This window comes from Prenolepis imparis, unplaced genomic scaffold (genome assembly GCF_030444845.1).
Source record: "Prenolepis imparis isolate NDT839.2.m4 unplaced genomic scaffold, iyPreImpa1.0 SCAF_11, whole genome shotgun sequence".
NCBI classification, from domain to species: Eukaryota; Metazoa; Arthropoda; class Insecta; order Hymenoptera; family Formicidae; genus Prenolepis; species Prenolepis imparis.
The window spans coordinates 12,385,535-12,404,982 of NW_028141169.1; the positions used below are offsets into that span (position 1 = coordinate 12,385,535).

The following is a 19,448-nucleotide window of genomic DNA, read 5'->3' on the forward strand; positions in this document are numbered from 1 at the left end:
CCGCAGAGAATTTCAATTGTAAGTCGTTACTGATACTCAGAAATAAATTATTCTATTACGGTTGAACAAAGCAAGACGCGAAATCGATTTACTCACCGAGCGATTAATCGAAAGTATAAATTGTAACTTTATTTTCTTGTTTCTCTCTCTCTCGCCCCTCTTTAGATTCGGAAAATGTCTTTTTTTTATTTTGACAAGAAAATCAGTATTTTTGACAAATTTCCAAAAATCCAAAGTTCTCTACAATTAAAAAAAAATTTTTTTTTTAAATGAAACTTATGGAACGCAGACGATGTATTAAAAAATATTAAAATGATTTAATATATTTTACACAGAGAAATCCTAGAATTATTGGATTTTGTAATTATAAAATCATTTTATAAATATATTAATATATTTATGAATATATTAATATATTTGCGTGTGAATATATTGATATATTAATATATTAATATATTAATATATTAATATATTAATATACCCATAAAATGATCTATAATTTCAAAATCCAGTAGTTCTAGAATCCTCTGTGCAGAAGTTGGATGATAGATTGCAAAACTATGTAAAACGGGAATACATCAGGCGTGTCTCAGCCGTAAATAGGCTGAACCGAGATGGTTTGGGAAGCACCGGTTTAAATTAACTTACGTGCTATTTTTTTTTATTTGTTCGCGTCAACTTTCGAGTAAATTTAACTTTGTCTCCGCGCGAGAATTATTGAGTTTTATTCCTGGACTTGAAGAATCGCGAACGTTCGATGTATTATTTACTTAGCGGGGGGAGGGGGAGATTTCTGCAATTCTGCAATAATAGACACAGACGCACTACGCAAATTTAAATTAAATTAGCTACGCATTCTTTAAAAATTATTCTCTTTTTTTTTGTGTCATTAAACAGATGACTTAATTTGACATAATGATATGTCAATGACACCGATACGCGCGGACTTACGAGAGTCGCCTGTAATGAGAACTCTAAGAAATGGAAAATTAAACTAATCCAAACCTCTTGGCGCGGAAAAACGCGAGGCAGACTCTTCTAGGCGTTATCCTTCAGCAAACGCACCAAAGGATTCAATTTACCCTCGTCTGAATTTCTGTACTGCTCTAGCAACTGTAAAGGCAATTTGCAATTTATTTCGTTAAATGTTATTAGCCATAAAAAGAGAAACAAAAGTGTGTAGAGAGAGCATGTAATATAAATGAAAGCAGATAACGAATTGTATTATTTATGAACATGATACAGCTAACATAAGACAGTATAAAAAAAATCCCAGATAAAGTCTGAAAATTACATTTAAATTAATTATATAAAATATAAACGATTGATTGAATGATATAAAATTATCATATGTTAAAAGTATTTAATATAAAGATATTTAAACTGATATAGATATATATAAATATATTATTTGTTTTTCTAATATATACATGTATCAAGGAAAAATTCGTCTTTTTCTCTTATATTAAAAACTTTCATCAAGGTTTTAGCAAAGTTTTAAAACATACATTTTCTATATTGATGGAATCTGTATTTTTTTTTAAAACGCAGTCAATTTGCATTTTATATATTAATAACCACTACGTGATTTAACTTGTTTACACACATACCTACCTGTAAACAAGTTAAATCATTACTAGTCATCGATAATCAATTAATAGGTTTCATTAATATATAAAATGTGCAGTTGACTACATTTAGAAAAAAATTGCAGATATAATTAATATAAAAAATATATATTTGCTAAAAAGTTTTTAATATAATATAAAAAAGGGAGAAGGGAGGGATAGATGGAAACAAATTTGTTTTTTTAAGGAAAAATTGCTGATTAACACGTGTATATTAGAAAAACAAGTAATACTTCTAAAACAACAAACTTCTAAAATATTTCTCGAAATAATTTCGCGCAAATTATTGTAATTGCTACATCTGTTGAATATAAAATTGACATTAACACGACGAAGTTATATGACAGCGTGAGTTGCGCATTTATAATTTTTGCCTACTTACCTCGTACGACATTTCGCAAGACAATATCGCCATTGCCTCGGAATTGTTATGCGTGGCGGCCAAAAGTGCCGGTAAAGTATACGGTAACAATCTCGGATCCCCGTAAAAAGGGAACGGCAGAGTGCATAATTGCTGGAGAACGCTAGGACCCGCGCCAGCTGATTGGAGAGCCAGCTGAAACAGAGATAACATATTCCCGAGATAGAGATAGTTATTGTATTTTATTACCAACCCGTTCTCTTATTAGCACTCGTTTGTACAACAGGCTCCCTTTTACGTTATATTAGTTAATTATTTATTTTCGACAACGTGTTTTTTTCTTCACTCTAACTCTTTTTCTAATAAAAGTTCCCTGTAAAATTCGTAAATGATAAACATCGAAGAGAAATGACTAGAAATCATCGAACTGGGAAATTATTGAAGAATCTGTTTTATAATTTTCTATTAAATATTATCTCGAGTTTTTTTTCCATTGGCTATAAAATTAGTTATTTATTCTCGACAACGTGTGTTTTTCTTCACTCTAACTCTTTTTCTAATAAAAGTTCCCTGTAAAATTCGTAAATGATAAACATCGAAGAGAAATGACTAGAAATCATCGAACTGGGAAATTATTGAAGAATCTGTTTTATAATTTTCTATTAAATATTATCTCGAGTTTTTTTTCCATTGGCTATAAAATTAGTTATTTATTCTCGACAACGTGTGTTTTTCTTCACTCTAACTCTTTTTTCAAATAAAAGTTTCCTGTAAAATTCGTAAATGATAAACATCGAAGAGAAATGACTAGAAATCATCGAAGTGGGAAATTATTGAAGAATCTGTTTTATAATTTTCTATTAAATATTATCTCGAGTTTTTTTTCCATTGCCATAAAATTAGTTTTTAATTCTTGTTTTTTCCACACCCTTTATTTTTAATAAAATTTTTTAAAAATATTCATAAATGATAAAAGTCGAAGAGAAATCATCGAATTGGGAAATTATCGAAGACTCTGCTATTTTACAATTTTCTATTAAATATTATCTCGAGCTTTCGGTCATCGCTAAAAAATATGCTCCACAACATAAATTTTTAGCGATTACGGTTTCTTTCACAATTGTGTGCATTCGCAAACTCGCTCTCGGAATTTTTCGAGCGAGTTACCGGATGAAGATTCTCTTGTAATTACAAATTACCCGCATATCGAACCTTCGTAGTCTTTCGATCGTGACGGCTAATTAAGGCGACAGAGTAATTTTCTTAAAGAGCGTGAGAAGCCAAATGACTCAGGTGTCACGGAAGCGAGAGAAAGAGAGGGAAAGAGTCTTTGGGGCAAGAAAAAAGACATCACACCGGACGTCTGAGTCTATGACAAGTGCCTCTGCGAACACAGGACGTTGTATTCCGGGTGCACCTGCAGAAAACTCAAGCAGGAAATGTCCACATTTTATATATTCCTTCCTTCCTCGGCGCCCGTATCTCGTATTCATATTGAATATCGATTTATCTTTCGCCTGGTTATCATAGTTTTCTGTCTACAACATTTAAAAAATTCGCGGGAATTATCGATTCGCGATGAAATCGATCATTTAGCAGAAAAAAGAGAGAAAGAGAAAAGGAGAAAAAGACCAGAGAGTTCCTCTTTATTGCAAAAGTAGCTTTTATAGTGGGAAACTATGCCGTAAAAGTAGCCTCATCGATCCATGTTTGAAGGTTGCTTGACGTGTTTCGAGTTATGGTTGAAGCGAGGTTCTTGTACAGCCTCGAAGTTCCCAATCTTTGCAAAAAGAAGAGGAACACAGTTTGCAGAAGTTGAGCAAAATACGAAAGTGAAGAAGAACGTCGAAACACCCGATCATGAAGAAAAATTATCGTATATATTTACGTGAAAGTTATATATTATATAAAAAATTAAATAAAAATTCTATATCACATAAAATGAAATTGGAATCACATAAGAACTTGCAACTCGAAAATGTCAAACAGTCTTCTGCGTGAATCAACAAGGCTACTTTTATAGTACAATTTTCACAATAAAAAAGGGGTAAAATAAGAAAATTTGTAGATGCAATTTTTAAAATAAGTTTCTTTATTGTGTGCGCTTTCTAATATTCATATGATTGCAAAATTATCAAGAATGCAGCATTTAATATTGATTTATTCATTGTAAAATTAATTTAGACAATAACAAAAATATATGCAAAAATATAAAGCAAAAATATAAAATAAAAATAATTAATTATTTATTAAAGTATTATTTATTCGTTTATTTTAAACTATCGTTATTTATTTATTTATTAAATAAATAAAGAGTACTAGTTAATTTAAATATTAAAAGATAAACAACTTTCTATGAAACACTTACATAAGATCTTGATACTAAAAATAGATTGTCAATAAAAAAAATCATATGAGAATTTTATTAAAAACTTAAATATTGCAAAAATATGTTAAATATATGTTTCTTAAATATTTCTCAAAAGAGTAAAATTATTAAAGGGGCAATTTAAAAAAAAAATTCCCTGAATCCTAATCAAATTCCGTGAGAATTCCCGGATTTTTCAAGATAGAATAAAATTCCCTGAAAATAGCAGGTTTTTCCCCTGTTAACCCTTCTGTCAATGCATAATTTTCACAATTTCATCAATCTACAGGTATCTGTTCAATGACAGAAGGATTAATGTAAACCTATTAACGCTATTTGATTCCACAAAGAGCAAAGTAACGAAAACTTGATCGACAAGAATAAACATGATTAAACGACGAGTGACGGCACGCGCGCGCTATATCCCGAAAGTTAATATTCCGGACTTAAAATAAGAGCGGAAAGAGAGTGGTACATAAAACGCATATACGGGCCAGGCGCCACCGCACAGAAAAAAAGGAGCAAAAAAAAATCCATCTCTCGAATTCGGTTATACGGGCGGCCGACAAAAAACGAGGATAGCGACGTGTTTATGATCGCGAACGGAGAAGGTGGATACAGAACCACGTCGTCGTCGGGCGCGATAACCGCAGATGCTTGTAGAGAGCTTTAAAAGCGTCTCGTTTCTCTCTTTCTCCCATTTTCTCCCTCTCACTCTCTCTCTCCATTCTCGCGGAAGACGATTTTCCCCGAGTCAGCTACTCTCGAAAGGTCGACCGGTCGACTGACTCTTCTCGTTCTCCGCGAACAGGGAGGGGGGGGGAGGGGCCCTTAAAAAAGCGCCGAAAGACGAATGCGCGACATCGGCGGTGCACTCGGCACTTATGTGCATCCCGATTCACGCATTCGCGGGATCGGGACACGGATGCAGGACCGCTCTTAGGCGATGGGCGTCTTGGAGATCAATGGCAATATTTTCAATTTTTTTTTACGCGAGACAGGTATTTAAAAATTTTAAAAAGCATTGTTAAAGAGCAGCCTTCGTAAGTTTCCTATTTTTTTTTTTTTTAATTGAAATTAACTTCCAAATTTAATATTCCAAAATTTATTAACTTTTATATCCTATAATGAATGCTTTACTTTAATTGAAATTAATTACCGATACTGTTTAATATTAATCGAAATTAAATTGTAAATAAGGGATAACTTTGCATTTAAAAAAAATGAAAGCTTTTAAAAATATTACATATATTTCTTAATAATACATAAATTTATAGTATTTTTAAAAAGACATTCTGTTTTTCTAATTTAATTTTATAATTATTTCTGTTTTATTTCTAATTAAATTGTAAATCATCCAGATTTAAGTGATAACTGTGCATTAAAAAAATCTGAAAGTTTCTAAAAATATTTATTATATATATTTCCTAATAATACACAAAATAGTATCATTGTTAAAAAGCCATTTTATTTCTTTATTTTATAGAGTTATTCTTATTTTATTTCTAATTAATTTGTAGATTACTCGGATATAAAAAAAACCTGAAAGCTTTTGAAAATATTTATTCTATATATATTTCTTTAAAATACATATAAAATTGTATTATTTTTAAAAAGACGTTCTGTTTTTTATTTTATTTTCTAGTTATTCCTATTTCAATTTTTTAATTAAATTACAGATCAATTAAATTATATCACTGAAAGAATTTTCTCTTAGAATTTACCCTGAAAATCATGATAATCGTGGGATACAATATGATATGGAAAGAATTTTAATTAATTTTAATATATATAATAATTAATTTAATTAATATAATAATTAATATATTAATTAATATACTAATTAATATAATAATTAATTTTACTAAACTGTATAGTAAAATTAATCAAACATATTTTATATTTTATTGTGATAGATATTATTATTTTTATCGTGATAAATATTAATCAGAGAAATTCTCATAAAATCCTTTCCATACCATATTATCCCACGATTAGCATGATTGTCAGGGTAAATTGTAAGAGAAAATTCTCTCTGTGTAGATTATCAAATATAAGTGAAAATTTGCATTAAAAAGATGTGAAAGCTTTTATAAATATTGTTCATTATTTTTTTAAATACGTGTAATCTCGCGTTCGACGATGTTCTTATATTTTCCAAGTCCCGTTACAATTATTTATTGGGATTTTCGTACATTGCAAACTGTGACGAGCCGGCACTGCTGGTGTGCACACGTGTCGCGTGACGTATGGAACAGAAGGCTGTAAATATATCTTAACTGCGTTCGGCCGTATATTGATAGGGAGGTCCGCTGAGTGTGTTGTGTCTAACAGTTCCTTCCTTCTTCTTGGTCGCTAACGCCATTCAGCGCGTTCATTTTACGCGAACATTTTACCAGGGGGTACATCACAGTCGAGAAAAACCGCCACAAAGTCGAAGAATTTAGAGCGATTATACGCGCAGTAAACGTCAAAAGCGAAGGGAAGATATTTTTGACAAGTTTATGCTCTTATCAAATTCAATAACATATATTCATATGAAATTTAATTTAGTTTAGTTTAATTTAGATTCAAATTAAATTAAATTTGGTTTAATTTTAATTTCAGTTTTCAATTTTTAAGTTCAATTTCAATTGCAACGTCATTTTACTTCATTTCATTTTCATTTTCATTCATTCATTCATTTTAATTTTAATTTTTGAATGATGAGTTTTAAAATTTATTTAATTTATTTGATTTGATCGGTAACTCTCATAATTTTCAATGTAAAATCTTATACTTTCTTAACACTTATTCACACAAATTACAGATGTATAAATTGGAAGCAATTTAAAAATTAAGGAATAAATAAAAAAAATTATAACCATATGAAAAAGACAAAAAATTTAAAATACATTTAATATTTTAAAAATAGATTAGAACCGATGTAGGTGTCACGACTTACGTGAAAAAAAATTCGTAAAAAAAAAATTAAAATTCCAACACTAAAGAGACTTATCCCCACCCCCCATCTTCCCTTTTATATTTCGAAATGTGATCGATCGCCGCGATATGTGAGCGATGCGTACCTGATTGTCCGGATTGTTGAGAGCAAAGTAGCCAAGCATCATAAACAGCTCCGAGAGGATGTGGATGCCGCTCGTATCCGGCATAGATCCCACTTCCAATTTGTCCGATAAAGAATCGCGGGACAACCGGATTATCAGATGGCTCGCTATCAATCGCCACTGCAAACTCGTACCTTCGGAGCCCAGGAAGCTCTGCAACAAGAATTACGTGCATCATGACACTTTTTTGTTTAATCATCAATCATCTTTGGATATTAGTGTAGAGGATAGAATTAGTATATATATATATATATATATATCATATTATTTATTTTTAATTTTTGATTAATTATATATTTTAATTATATTTTATTTTATTTATTAGATTATATTTTAATTATATATTTTATTATATATTTTTTTTATATATTATTTTATTATATATTATATATAATATATATTATTAATGTATCATATCGATACCATCGATATTAATACGACACGGAATTATTAATAATAAAATTAGCGGACCCCCCTTTAGGGGCGAGCGATTTCAAGCCCGTTGAAATCTAAGACGACGGACTCGATCGCGGAACTTTGTTCGGCGGCAAAACCGCATCGAGATAGAAGAGAGCCGGAGCAAAGAGAATGGATAATAGACGTTTGGTTTCTGGCAAACCTCTCGTCAGGGCTCATCTGGACCGCGCGGGATAATCGACGGAAGCTCCCGCGGGACCCAGAAGGGGGGTTGCCCTCCCGCGGGGCACCCGGGATAGAGAGCCTTTATGGTTTACGCTCGTAAAGAGGGGGGCCGAGGGGGGCGCGAGAGAGAGACACCGCCACGATTCAATTCGCGGTTGGCTCTCGCTGCGAGAGAACTTCACGGGAGGCGCCCTTTGCGTCTTGTGACAGGCAGGCGAATATAACTACCCCCCCCCCCCGCCCCCCATTTACCCCCCTCGCGATACATGATATCTCCATCATCCGCTCGATGCCCTTCGACGATAAAGCCGCATTGTTGGCGGCAACAAGCGGCATCGCTGTCATTTGGTGAGGCGAGCCCCTAGGGGGGGAGGGGGGGCGGGGGCGCCCGACAAATCGAAGAGCGTTGCGAATTAAAGAGTAATGAATCTTACACAGCGATCTAATGAATATATACGCATACTCTCTTTCGCTATTTAAGTAGTCCGAGTATGGATTATTTCTTAAGTAGAATGAAGTAATCTTTATCTTTTTAATTAAATGTTTCAAGAGTGGCTTCAGATTTACGCTGCATCTCTCGATTTCTCATCTCAGGCAAGATAAAGTTCGAAATTAATGCATGATGATGCATATTTTATATTTAAAAGAATTTTATATTTAATAATATAATAAATATAATAAAATTTATATTTAATAAATATAATGAATATATAAAAATAATAATATACAATAAATATAAATAAATAATAAATTTTATATTTAATAATTTTGTATTTATAATTTACATTCGAATATATATATATATATATATATAAGAAATTTTAATAAAATTTTAATAAAAATGTACGTCGAGAATTATACGAGCGCTAATTTATTTGGTGGTGTTAGAAGAAGGGCCGATCAAAAAACCGACATAAGACTATTTCTCGACAATTAAGTGCCGATAAAAACTTAGTTCCCGCTTAACTTGGTTTACTCATTAAAAGTCCATAGTTTATGCATTCAGTGCGCCTCCGTATGCTAAATCACCTTGTATCGAGAGTTCTTCGAGTTTGAAAGTGTTTTCTTGCTACATTCCCTCTAGAAAATTTAAATAACGACAAAGTATTTTTTGTTCTTTAATATTACGTCATTTTACATGCTGGTAAAATTCTTTATCTGTTTCGCGTTTTTATTTTTTAATGTTTATCGCGTCAATTTTTTGGGAATCAATTCAAACTTCAATTTCGAACAATATTATCGAAAATGGGATTTTATTACAATCTGTAATAAATATTTGTAAATGTATTCGAGTCAAAATTTTTCTTTTATTTCAATATTTAATTAATTTATCTATCTTTGATACTTTAAGCAATTAGAGATCACTTTATTTTGACTGTTTAATTTTAATCTATAATTTTACCGCAAAAGTTTCTCTTTTAAATCTCTATAAGTGAGAAATTATTCGTTTATTTGAGATATAAAAGAAATTCAATATAATTTCTATATAAATAAAATATATCAAATCCTCCAAAATTTATAAACGTGAAAAAATATAGAGTAAAAATTTCGACTCGGATAAATGTTTATTTTCTATAAATATTTATTCTCGACAAAGATACGGTTAAATTCCTTCCATTTTTTTACTATCTTTAATTGAGCTCAGTGATGGCTTAAATGAAAGTTTATAACTGATAGATTAATCCTAAAAATATTATTAAAAAAAAATAAAAAATAAAACTTCAACATTAAAAGCGTAGAGTTTGCTTAAACAAGTACATTTTAGTGAAAAATTCAAATATGTTATTTTTGTTCGATTTGTAGCAATTTTAATTTTTCAGAACGCTTATTTCTTGAAACATTCATTCGCCTCAACAAAACACTTTTAAGAATTAATCTACTATTAATAAATTTTTATTTTTATTTAAACCATTATTTAGCGAAATTGAAAAAAAGGGGGTAGGTTTTTCGAAGGAAACTGGCCCACTCTTTTGTTAAAAAAGAAATCACGAAGGAATGTCGCAAGGCGACATTTTTGCACAGGGTGTCTACTCAAATTTTGTAAAAAAATTCCCTGAGAATTCCCTGAGCTTCCCGGTATTTTCGTTTAAAATTTCAGGTAAAATTAGAAAATTTGTAGATGCAGCTTTTTAAAAGTCCCTTTATTGTATATACGTTTTTTAATGTTTTCTATTCATACGATTGGAAAGTTATTAAGAGTGAAGTTTTTCTAGCATTTAATATTAATTTGTTAATTGTAAAATTAATTTAGACAATAACAAAGTGCGATATATCATTGTATCTAAACGCTAAAAATATGCAAGAATATAATGTAAAATAAAAATAGAAAACAAAAAAATAATTTATTATAAACGTCTTAAGAAATATTAATTTATTTAAATTATTACTTATTAGTTTATTAAATTATTATTTATTTAATTATTTATTAATTTATTTAATTATTTATTAATATATATATTAAATAAGTAAAGAGTACTAATTTATTTAAATATTACTGATAAAAAAAATCGAACAATTTTTTATGAAACTTACATAAGATCTAGACACTGAAATAGATCGTCAATAAAAAAATCACATAAAATTTTAATAAAAACTTAAATATTGCAAAGATATGTTAGACATATGTTTCTTAAAAATTATCAAAAGGGCAATTTTTAAAAAAATTTCCTGAACCCCAACCAAATTGCATGAGAATTCCTTGATTTTTCAAGGTAAAAACAAAATTCCCTGAGAATACCAGGTTTTCCTGGGAGTATACACCTACCTGTAGTGTCCGGAGATCGAGTTCCGCGATCGACCTGAGGAACTTGAGACCGCGACTGGCCAGGGTCCTTACGGCGGTCGTGAACGTGTGATTGGGGGTGGGCGAGGCGCCACCCTTCTGATTCTGCGGCGCGAAGGCGACAGCCGCGTAAAGGGCGCCGATCGCGCCCGAGGCCTCGCTCGCCGATAAGGTCGACAGCAAGTGCGACTCGTTGCTTGTTTGCTCGACGTTGTTGCCGCCACCCTCGCCGTGCACGTTGACACTATCTTGATCGGCGGACCGCCTCAGATGGCCGCAGATACGCGCGACGAGATCGTAAGACGATATTAGCAACGGCGACTCGTGCTCCTGATCCAGAAAAAAATCCGTCTCGATCAGGGCCCGGCTGTGACATGACACGCGATCCACTAAGCCGCCGGCTACCAGGTATCTGAAGCACACAAAAGAATCGATGTGCATTACTGAAGTAGAGATTCCAGAGAGAGAAAGATGTCTACTTTTTTTTTATACATCACAAATATGAAATATACATATAAGTATTAGCGATGGGTTTAAGTATCTTGCAAGTAGGTTCGAATTTGTTTGCATGGTTTCGAATTCTCTATGATTAATAAGAAAAAAAATAGTATTTTCAAGTAGACTCGAATCTAGACAAGATAGGTTCAAACTTTCTATAAGTACCTCGAAAAAAAGAGCAATACTTTCAAATACATTTGAATCTGGATCAAGTATGTTTGAATCTTTTATGAATACTTATGAGAAATTGTAGGGGTAGATGAATGGGTGTGCAAGTATCAGTTTTTTTTATCTTAGAGTTCGAGTATTATTTATAAAAGATCGATTCTTTATGATATAAAAAGTATTATTATAATATAAGTACTATTAAGAATTTATAATAATACTATTTAAGTATACTTATACTAATACTTTTAATATTATAAATATTAATAATAGTACTTTCTATCGCGCGCGAGAGACATAATACTTATAAGTACTTAATTAATAAGTATTTATTTAAGTACTTATAAGTACTATTTCGAATCTTGCAGATACTCAATCTAAAATTCGAATAACTGGTCTAGATTCGATTATTTTGCAAGTAAAATGTATAAATTATTATTTCTTATATTATTCGAATCCTAGAAAATAAAATTTAATTATTGGACTTGACTCAAATTTTTAAATACATATATTAAATTTGATCCCCTAACAAGTATGTCGAAAATGAGAATGCTGGAAAAATTACCTATCATAAATTTCTGTACTTTAATCTAATCATTAGAAAACATTATGCATTATTATTTTAAAAAATCAATTAATTAAATAAAAAAAATTTTCTTTCAAAAAGAATTTCAAATTGTAATATAAAAATTAATTTTAACATCTAAATAATAAAGACAGATTGAGAGAGAATTGAAGGAACAGTACTAAATATTTCTAACATGTACATATATCCAAAATAAGAACACTGGAAAATTTCCTATCAAAATTTATTTTCAATTAAATTAAATCAATTAATTAAATTAAAAAGTTTTCTTTCAAAAAGAATTTCAAATAAATTGTAATATATGAAAATTAATTTCAATATCTGAAATAGAATCTGAAAGATAGATTGAGAGTCGAAGGAGCATCGCTGAACATCCAATAAAAATAGAACCCATCATAAATGGAACATTCGTATATCTTCGACGCGTAAAAACGCCTGTTTTAATCGATAGAAACGAGCAATTCGATATTTAGACGTAACGTCACAATGGGCCGTCGAGCCCCCCCTATAAAACCGACTCGAAGGAGATCTCACTTCGTACCACTCTCTTGACAATCGCCGCTCGTCGATCACCGAGCGATCATACGGCAGCGAAGTGCCGTGCATATGGACGCTGGAGAGGGAGAGCACCGGATAGAAGAAAAAAAAACAATGTATTGCTTACAGGACAGCATGTGCGATGGCGTAACACGAGAGGATTATAACATCGGTGTGTAATTCCGAGCGCGTCGAGAAAAGAGAAAGAGAGAGAAAGAGAGAGAGAAAAGGGAGGTGCGGTCGAAGGTGCAGAAGGGAACCGAGGGGGCGAAGAGGGGTCGAGGGGGACGAGAGGGTAAGCGAGCGTCGGCGCACGCGATGCTCATTCTATCGGGCTGTTGTATGTATATGTTTTCCTTTCTCGCAGGCAGCATCCCCTTTCGCGGCCGCGCAAGCGCCCCCTTCCTCCCCCCCCAAGGGGGTGCGCGCCTGTCAGCGCGTATTATCGCCGCCCCCTTCGACCCTCTTCGGCAGAAACCCACACGGACGGAGCTCTCGCGTCAATGAGTGGTATTGGAATATATAATATACACGACAGGAGAGGAGAGAAAAAAAGGGGGGCGAGAGAGAGAAAGAGCGTCTGCCCCCTTCGATGCTGGAAGGCCAACTGTCGCGTCTAATCATAACTAACTGCAAGCTAATCCGCACTCTTTCTCTCTCTTTGTCTCTCTTTTTTTTTCTTTTTTTCTATAGCACATTACAGGCTGACCAGCGTTTCCCAATTGGGGGTTCGCGAAAAAGGGTTACGATAGCGAGATTTTCGGAAAATTATTGAGCCTCTCTCGTCGTTAAACACGCGACACACCTAAGTCCTCTTTTAAGCTTGGCTCCTCTCGAAGCGAGAGATACGATGGGCGAACACGAACTGTCCGATCCGACACTATCTCGGTATCACGGAGGGGGTCGAACAAATTCGCTAATAAAATGCAGCGAAATGATCGCGCGGATTAGAGTCGCTGCGAGTGATTACACGAGCGACCCCCTCTGCCCCCTCTTTCCGTGCCCCTCAAGCTAACCTGCAACAACACAGTTGGGACAGTTGGGACGAGGGGTCCCGCGTCTCTTCGACTGTAATAATTTTGAATGGGCGAGTAGTCATCTCTGCCCCCCCCCATTTATTTTTCTTTCTTTCTCTCTCTCTCTCTCTCTCTCTCTCTCTCTCTCTCTCTCTCTCTCTCTCTCTCTCTCTCTCTCCACCCTCTTCTCGGGGATTATACGTCCGTGAAAGTCACCGCGCGCTGTGAATAGAAGTATCGCTTAATCTTTTAACCCGAGAAGGGATGAGTCCTTCCGAGTGATTCTACTTCCTCTCTCTCTAGTGCGAAGAAACATTGAATCATACTTTCATAATCATGTAATTGAGGCTGGTCGATTTAGATGAGAAGGGAAGGTGTCTCGTATATAAACCACAGGCCAATTTGATGATGATATATCTTTCACAGAGAAAATGTTGAAGAGGAAATCATCGATTCCCGAATCTTTCAACGTTGAACATCTCTCCGTAATTTGAATCTCGATCTTTGTTAAAATTTCGCTCGCTCGCGAGAAACTGTATGACTAAAATATGTGATTTTATTATCTGTTGTAAATCGTGTTATCCACTCGTGGTTTCTGGAAATTATGTAACGCTCGAAGCGAGAAAATTTGTTAACGCTTAGGTAAATGTTGGAACTTTGGAAACATGCTTTCGCTCTATACGCACAATTTATGATATGCAAGTACACATAGTTACGGAGTTGCTCGCAAAGTTGATTAAATGTTTCAAAAATTTCAAACTATTTACAACAAGAAAAAAGGACAAACGTATAAAAATAATACTTACGACATAAATACTATATAACATAAAAAAATAGAATATATTAAATATACGAATATATACATATTTTATTGTTTTATAATATTTATAATATTTATATATATATTTTTGTATATATTTATATTATTTTATATTTTATATTTATATTATTTTTAATATATATATATATATATTTACTTATTTATAGAATACATATATTTCTGAACTAATAATATAATCTTTCGAAACTTGATCTTTTTATCATAAGCTACATTATAAATAGCAATAGGATTAAGTACCTCACAAGTAGGTTCAAATTTGTTGCATGATTTCGAATTCTCTATAGAATTATTTCGGAAAAAAAAAAAGAAAAAAAAAAATAGTACTTTCAAGATTCGAAGAATTTCTAGAGGAAATAGATTCGAACTCTTTATAAGTATCTCGAAAAATAAGAGCATATTATTTTATATAATATGCATATAATATAATATAATATAATATAAAATAATATAATACAATAATATAAAATAATATATGTATATAATATAACATAAAATAATATATGTATATAATATAATAATATAAAATAATATAATACAATATGTATAAAATAAAATAATATAATATAAATAATATATTAATATATAAAACAATCGTGTTTTTCTTTAAATGTGACGTTGATTAATATTCCAATTAGCAACTCAGTTAGCGGGAATCAATTTAGAGGAACTGTCTATAGAAATATTCCCCAATCTGTTATTCAGCGACGCGTCCACCGTACATGACGAGAATATCGAGGCGATTCCGCGCCTCGAAACCAGGAAGATCCCATGTCCCGATCTTCACGCACGTCCGCCTCAGGGTGAAGAAGAAAGGGGGAAGGATGGGGGGCGGCAACCCGAGATTGCGATCTATCATTGAATGTTTGCGGGGGGGCTTTTCGCGGGGCACACAAATATATCGAATTTATTTATTATCCCCTCGTTCCCCGCATACGGCGGGAGATAGGGAGATGACTACTCTGCTGCTACCCCGGAGGCCGCCATTAGCTAACCATATGATTATTTCATAGCGAGCTCGCGAGGGTGCATATCTTTACGCGCTTCTGCCTCCCTTTCTCTTCCTGCCACCCTCTCTCGTCCCAGCTTCTTCCAACACTCTAGCTAGCGGTGGCTTACGCGATTTGCTGCATCGCACGCGAGTGCACTTACACGGGCGGGAAAAGGCACCTATGAGGAGGGTAATCGGATGGATGGATGGATGGATGAATGGATGGATGGATGAATAGATGGATGGATGGCTCGTAATTTGTGTGTCGTGCCTGGATTACGAGAACGCGGAAATACACCGTCTATCCGGTTTATGGCAACTCGTCAAACCCGCACCGAACAATTCTGTTGGATTAGGGACCAAAGTGTGATGTTGAGCATTAAAAATAAAAAACGCGCACATTTCTCTAGTATAAATAATTGTATGAACAAGAGGGACAATTTTAAAAACATAACGTTCTATTTTCGGGATCGTATTAAAAATATTTTCGACGATATATGGAAAATATTTGTGCCCCAAAGTGATACACGCGTATTTAGAGGGTTGAATATTAGTGTATATAACGTCGCGGGTGATAAAAAATACCGGTGACTCTCTGACAAACGAGGCAGAATAAAAATAAACGGAAACAATTTTTCTGTTAATCGAAACGTATCTGGCTGAAAATCGCCGCAACATATATTTTTCGCGGCCGCACGCGAGTCATTCGCGAATAACACTCGAGAATTAATGCAGTAAATCAATCAAAATGTAATTTGCGGCGTATGCACGGTTGGAAACGCAGGTATTACCTTGTACGATATATACTAGGAAAAAAACGTACCGAAAAGAGGATAAATCTATTACAATTGTAATATTAAAATAGAAAAAACAATATAATAATTAATCCCATAAATTGAGCATTATACAAATTAATATATAACTTCCACAGATATTTATCGAACTAATAATTTTATTATACTCCGCACTTTGATGTATCCTTATAAATTTAAACTGCATTTGAAAGTGAAGTGACGTCCATATAAGAATAACAGATACAAGAGCGCCTGGCCAGAAGTGCCATTTCGCTATTTCGACAATAGGCCGTGTTTGCGCAACGAAATGGCAGAAGTGTGTAAATGACAGTCGCGTATCATTGAATCGGAAAAAAAAGGGAAGAGCGGGCCGCCGAAGCTCTCTATCATCGATCGTATGCGAGAGAAAAAAAAATATTTTATTCATTAACGTAGAAGAGAAAAAAAAATAAAATAAACGCGAGGTAGCGCGATTGAAAGCGCGGAAATGAAAAATTTTCAACAATGTACTTCCTCGATATAATAACGATAGGAATAACGACGAATCATTTCTTTTCTGTATTCCATCGTGTCTATAGAGAGAGAGAAAGAGAGCATTTCTGCTGGGGAGAGAGAGAGAGAAGCTCGACGAGAGTTTGTATTAAAAGTGAATAAAGGGACACGCGAAATAAAGTCTGAAACAAGGTCAAATGGTCTTCGTCGAATTGGTAATGTATTATAATCCCCGGAGCTCCAACATCCAGCAACTCACAGGATATTGCTACTCCGGATTCGTTGATGCGTAATGCATTCACGCCGGGATTTCGGTAGCGCGGGGGACGAAGCGCATTACGGTACTCTGTACGTATATATATAGTCAGAGAGAGGTTCTAGTATAGGGGGATAAGCGTAGGACGAAGGGTGCAAAACTCTCTCCATGCGGCTTGGCCGAGCATAGCGACGCTGTCGAACGTATCGTAAAATTCGCTCAAACGACGCGCGAACAAGTGCAAGTAAAAATATTTAACAAATATAAATAAAAACGACCAAATTATTTTGGTCATTTCTATTTATTTTTTTTTTTTCCGACCAAAATAATTTGCTGTTCTCTGTATTTCAACGATCGCCGCGAAAATTATTTCACAAAAATAAATAGGAAAATCAGAAAAAAATAAAAAATATGTATAAGTGTAATAAAATGTAATAAAAATAGAAGATATAATAAAAAAAAAAATAAATAAATAAATTACAAGAGAAGTATTTTATATATATCATTATAAGACAGATGATTGCATTTATTTTTGATAGGACCAACTTTGATATTGACCAACTGGTACGTTTTTTCATAACGATTTAATATCGACGTCCGCATTTAATTTTTGAAAAAAAAAAATTTTTTTACGAATGTTTGAAATTACTAAAAATGTCGCGCCGGCATTCATTATTACATGTGAAATCCCTGCATCGGTTTCCTGTAAACCTGAATTTTTTAATAACCGATTTTAGCTCTGTTGACTGGAGACCATTACCATTTACCGATATTCAATATGTTATGAACACGCCAGTGGAAATGTATTCGTGAAGCTGCGCTTCGGCGAAGTACACGTCGTTTGCGCGTGTTTATACGCGGAGTAGAATTTCTAAAAATAATTTATGTTTACCTACGGAAATCCAATATTTCCGAGGAAGAGATACGGTACGCCGAGTACAAAATGGCAGGTCGCATCTAGTATATTTACATGAAAATATACGCTGTTCTTATGCAAAAAGAGAGAACTCGAGAGAAACCAAGAACTCTGGGAGGAACGAAGTATATACGGGCAAAATAATGTCTTCAAAATAAACGTCACACACACGCGTCAACCTTAAAATTATCAATCTAATTGTACTAGAAAAGTGTCAGAAATTGCTGGAGCGAGAAAACAAAAAGAAATATTTATACTAGCAAAATTAATGATTGACTTTATTAAATATAAAGAATAAATCCTTTATATTTAATAAAGTCAATCATATTAATCGATTTCGCTACTATAGATATTTCTTTTTGTTCTCTCATTCCAAAGAATTTATTATTTATTTATATTTAAATCAATTTAAAATTTAAAATTTTAATTTTTAGTTTCTTTATTTATTTTGATTTTTAATTTTTTTTACTTATAAGTAAAAAAAGTTGCAGGAGTTATATATAATACTTTTTTCATGTCAGTTCCGTTAAATTTAACAAAAATTGTGAAATATTTCTAAATAAAAGGCCAATCAACTGCAACGAAAATATTTAAATACACGCGCTATCTCTTCTTTAAAAAATAATCAAGATTAATATGACTTTATTAATATAAATAAAGAAATTTTATCAATATCAATAATATAAATAATTTTTTCTTATAATATAAATAATAAATTTTTTTAAATATAAATATAATTTAATATAAATATATAAATAATCTTTATTGATATGAATAATATAAATAAAATTCATTTTTTATATTTAGGCACTTATTGATACACTGAGAGAATTTTCTCTTGGAATTTACCCTGAAAATCATGATAATCGTGGGACAATATGGTATGGAAAGAATTTTACGAGAATTTCTCTGCTTAATATCTATCACAATAAAATATAAAACATGTTTGATTAATTTTACTATTTATTATATTAATTTTATATTAATTAAATTAATTATTACATATATATTAAAATTAATTAAAATTCTTTCTTAAGATTACGATGATATTCAGGATAAATTCTAAAAGAAAATTCTCTCTGTGTTTTAATTAAATTCTTTCGTTCCAAACACTCCTCTGTCAGATACAGAGAGCCTCGCCAAAGCATATTAACACTTTCGCGTACAATGTATCTCGCAAATGTCAAAGTCAACATTGAACTTCTTCTGGCGTCACGTTTAAAGCTAGCCCTATGCGGGGAGGGGGAGACTATGCGGAGGGATAATAGACAACGCCGAAGCTTGCCACTTAGCAGAATGGGAATAAGAACAGCCGCTCCGTGCCTATTTCTACTTATATACGCCCCTGTGTGTCCCGCCTGATCAAATACTCGGCTTCAATCCCGCGGTTCCCATTACTACATTGCCGCTCTTGTCATCGCTGTCGTTGACAGCACTATTACTGTCGAAGATCCCCTTTTTTCCTCCAGCT

General features: G+C 32.9%; 1 protein-coding gene across 1 annotated transcript in view; it reads right to left on the reverse strand.

The window, feature by feature from the left end:
- Positions 1-204: 204 nt before the first annotated feature.
- Positions 205-19,448, reverse strand: part of Ssp3 (short spindle 3) — a 49,271-nt gene continuing 30,027 nt past the window's right edge. Inside the window, exons 12-15 of the mRNA XM_083049442.1 lie at positions 10,871-11,300; positions 7,426-7,617; positions 2,011-2,184; positions 205-1,113 (exon numbers count right to left, since the gene is read on the reverse strand). Coding sequence (XP_082905568.1) covers positions 1,039-1,113; positions 2,011-2,184; positions 7,426-7,617; positions 10,871-11,300 — 871 coding nt within the window. The 3' untranslated portion in view covers positions 205-1,038. The remainder of the gene's footprint in view (positions 1,114-2,010; positions 2,185-7,425; positions 7,618-10,870; positions 11,301-19,448) is intronic.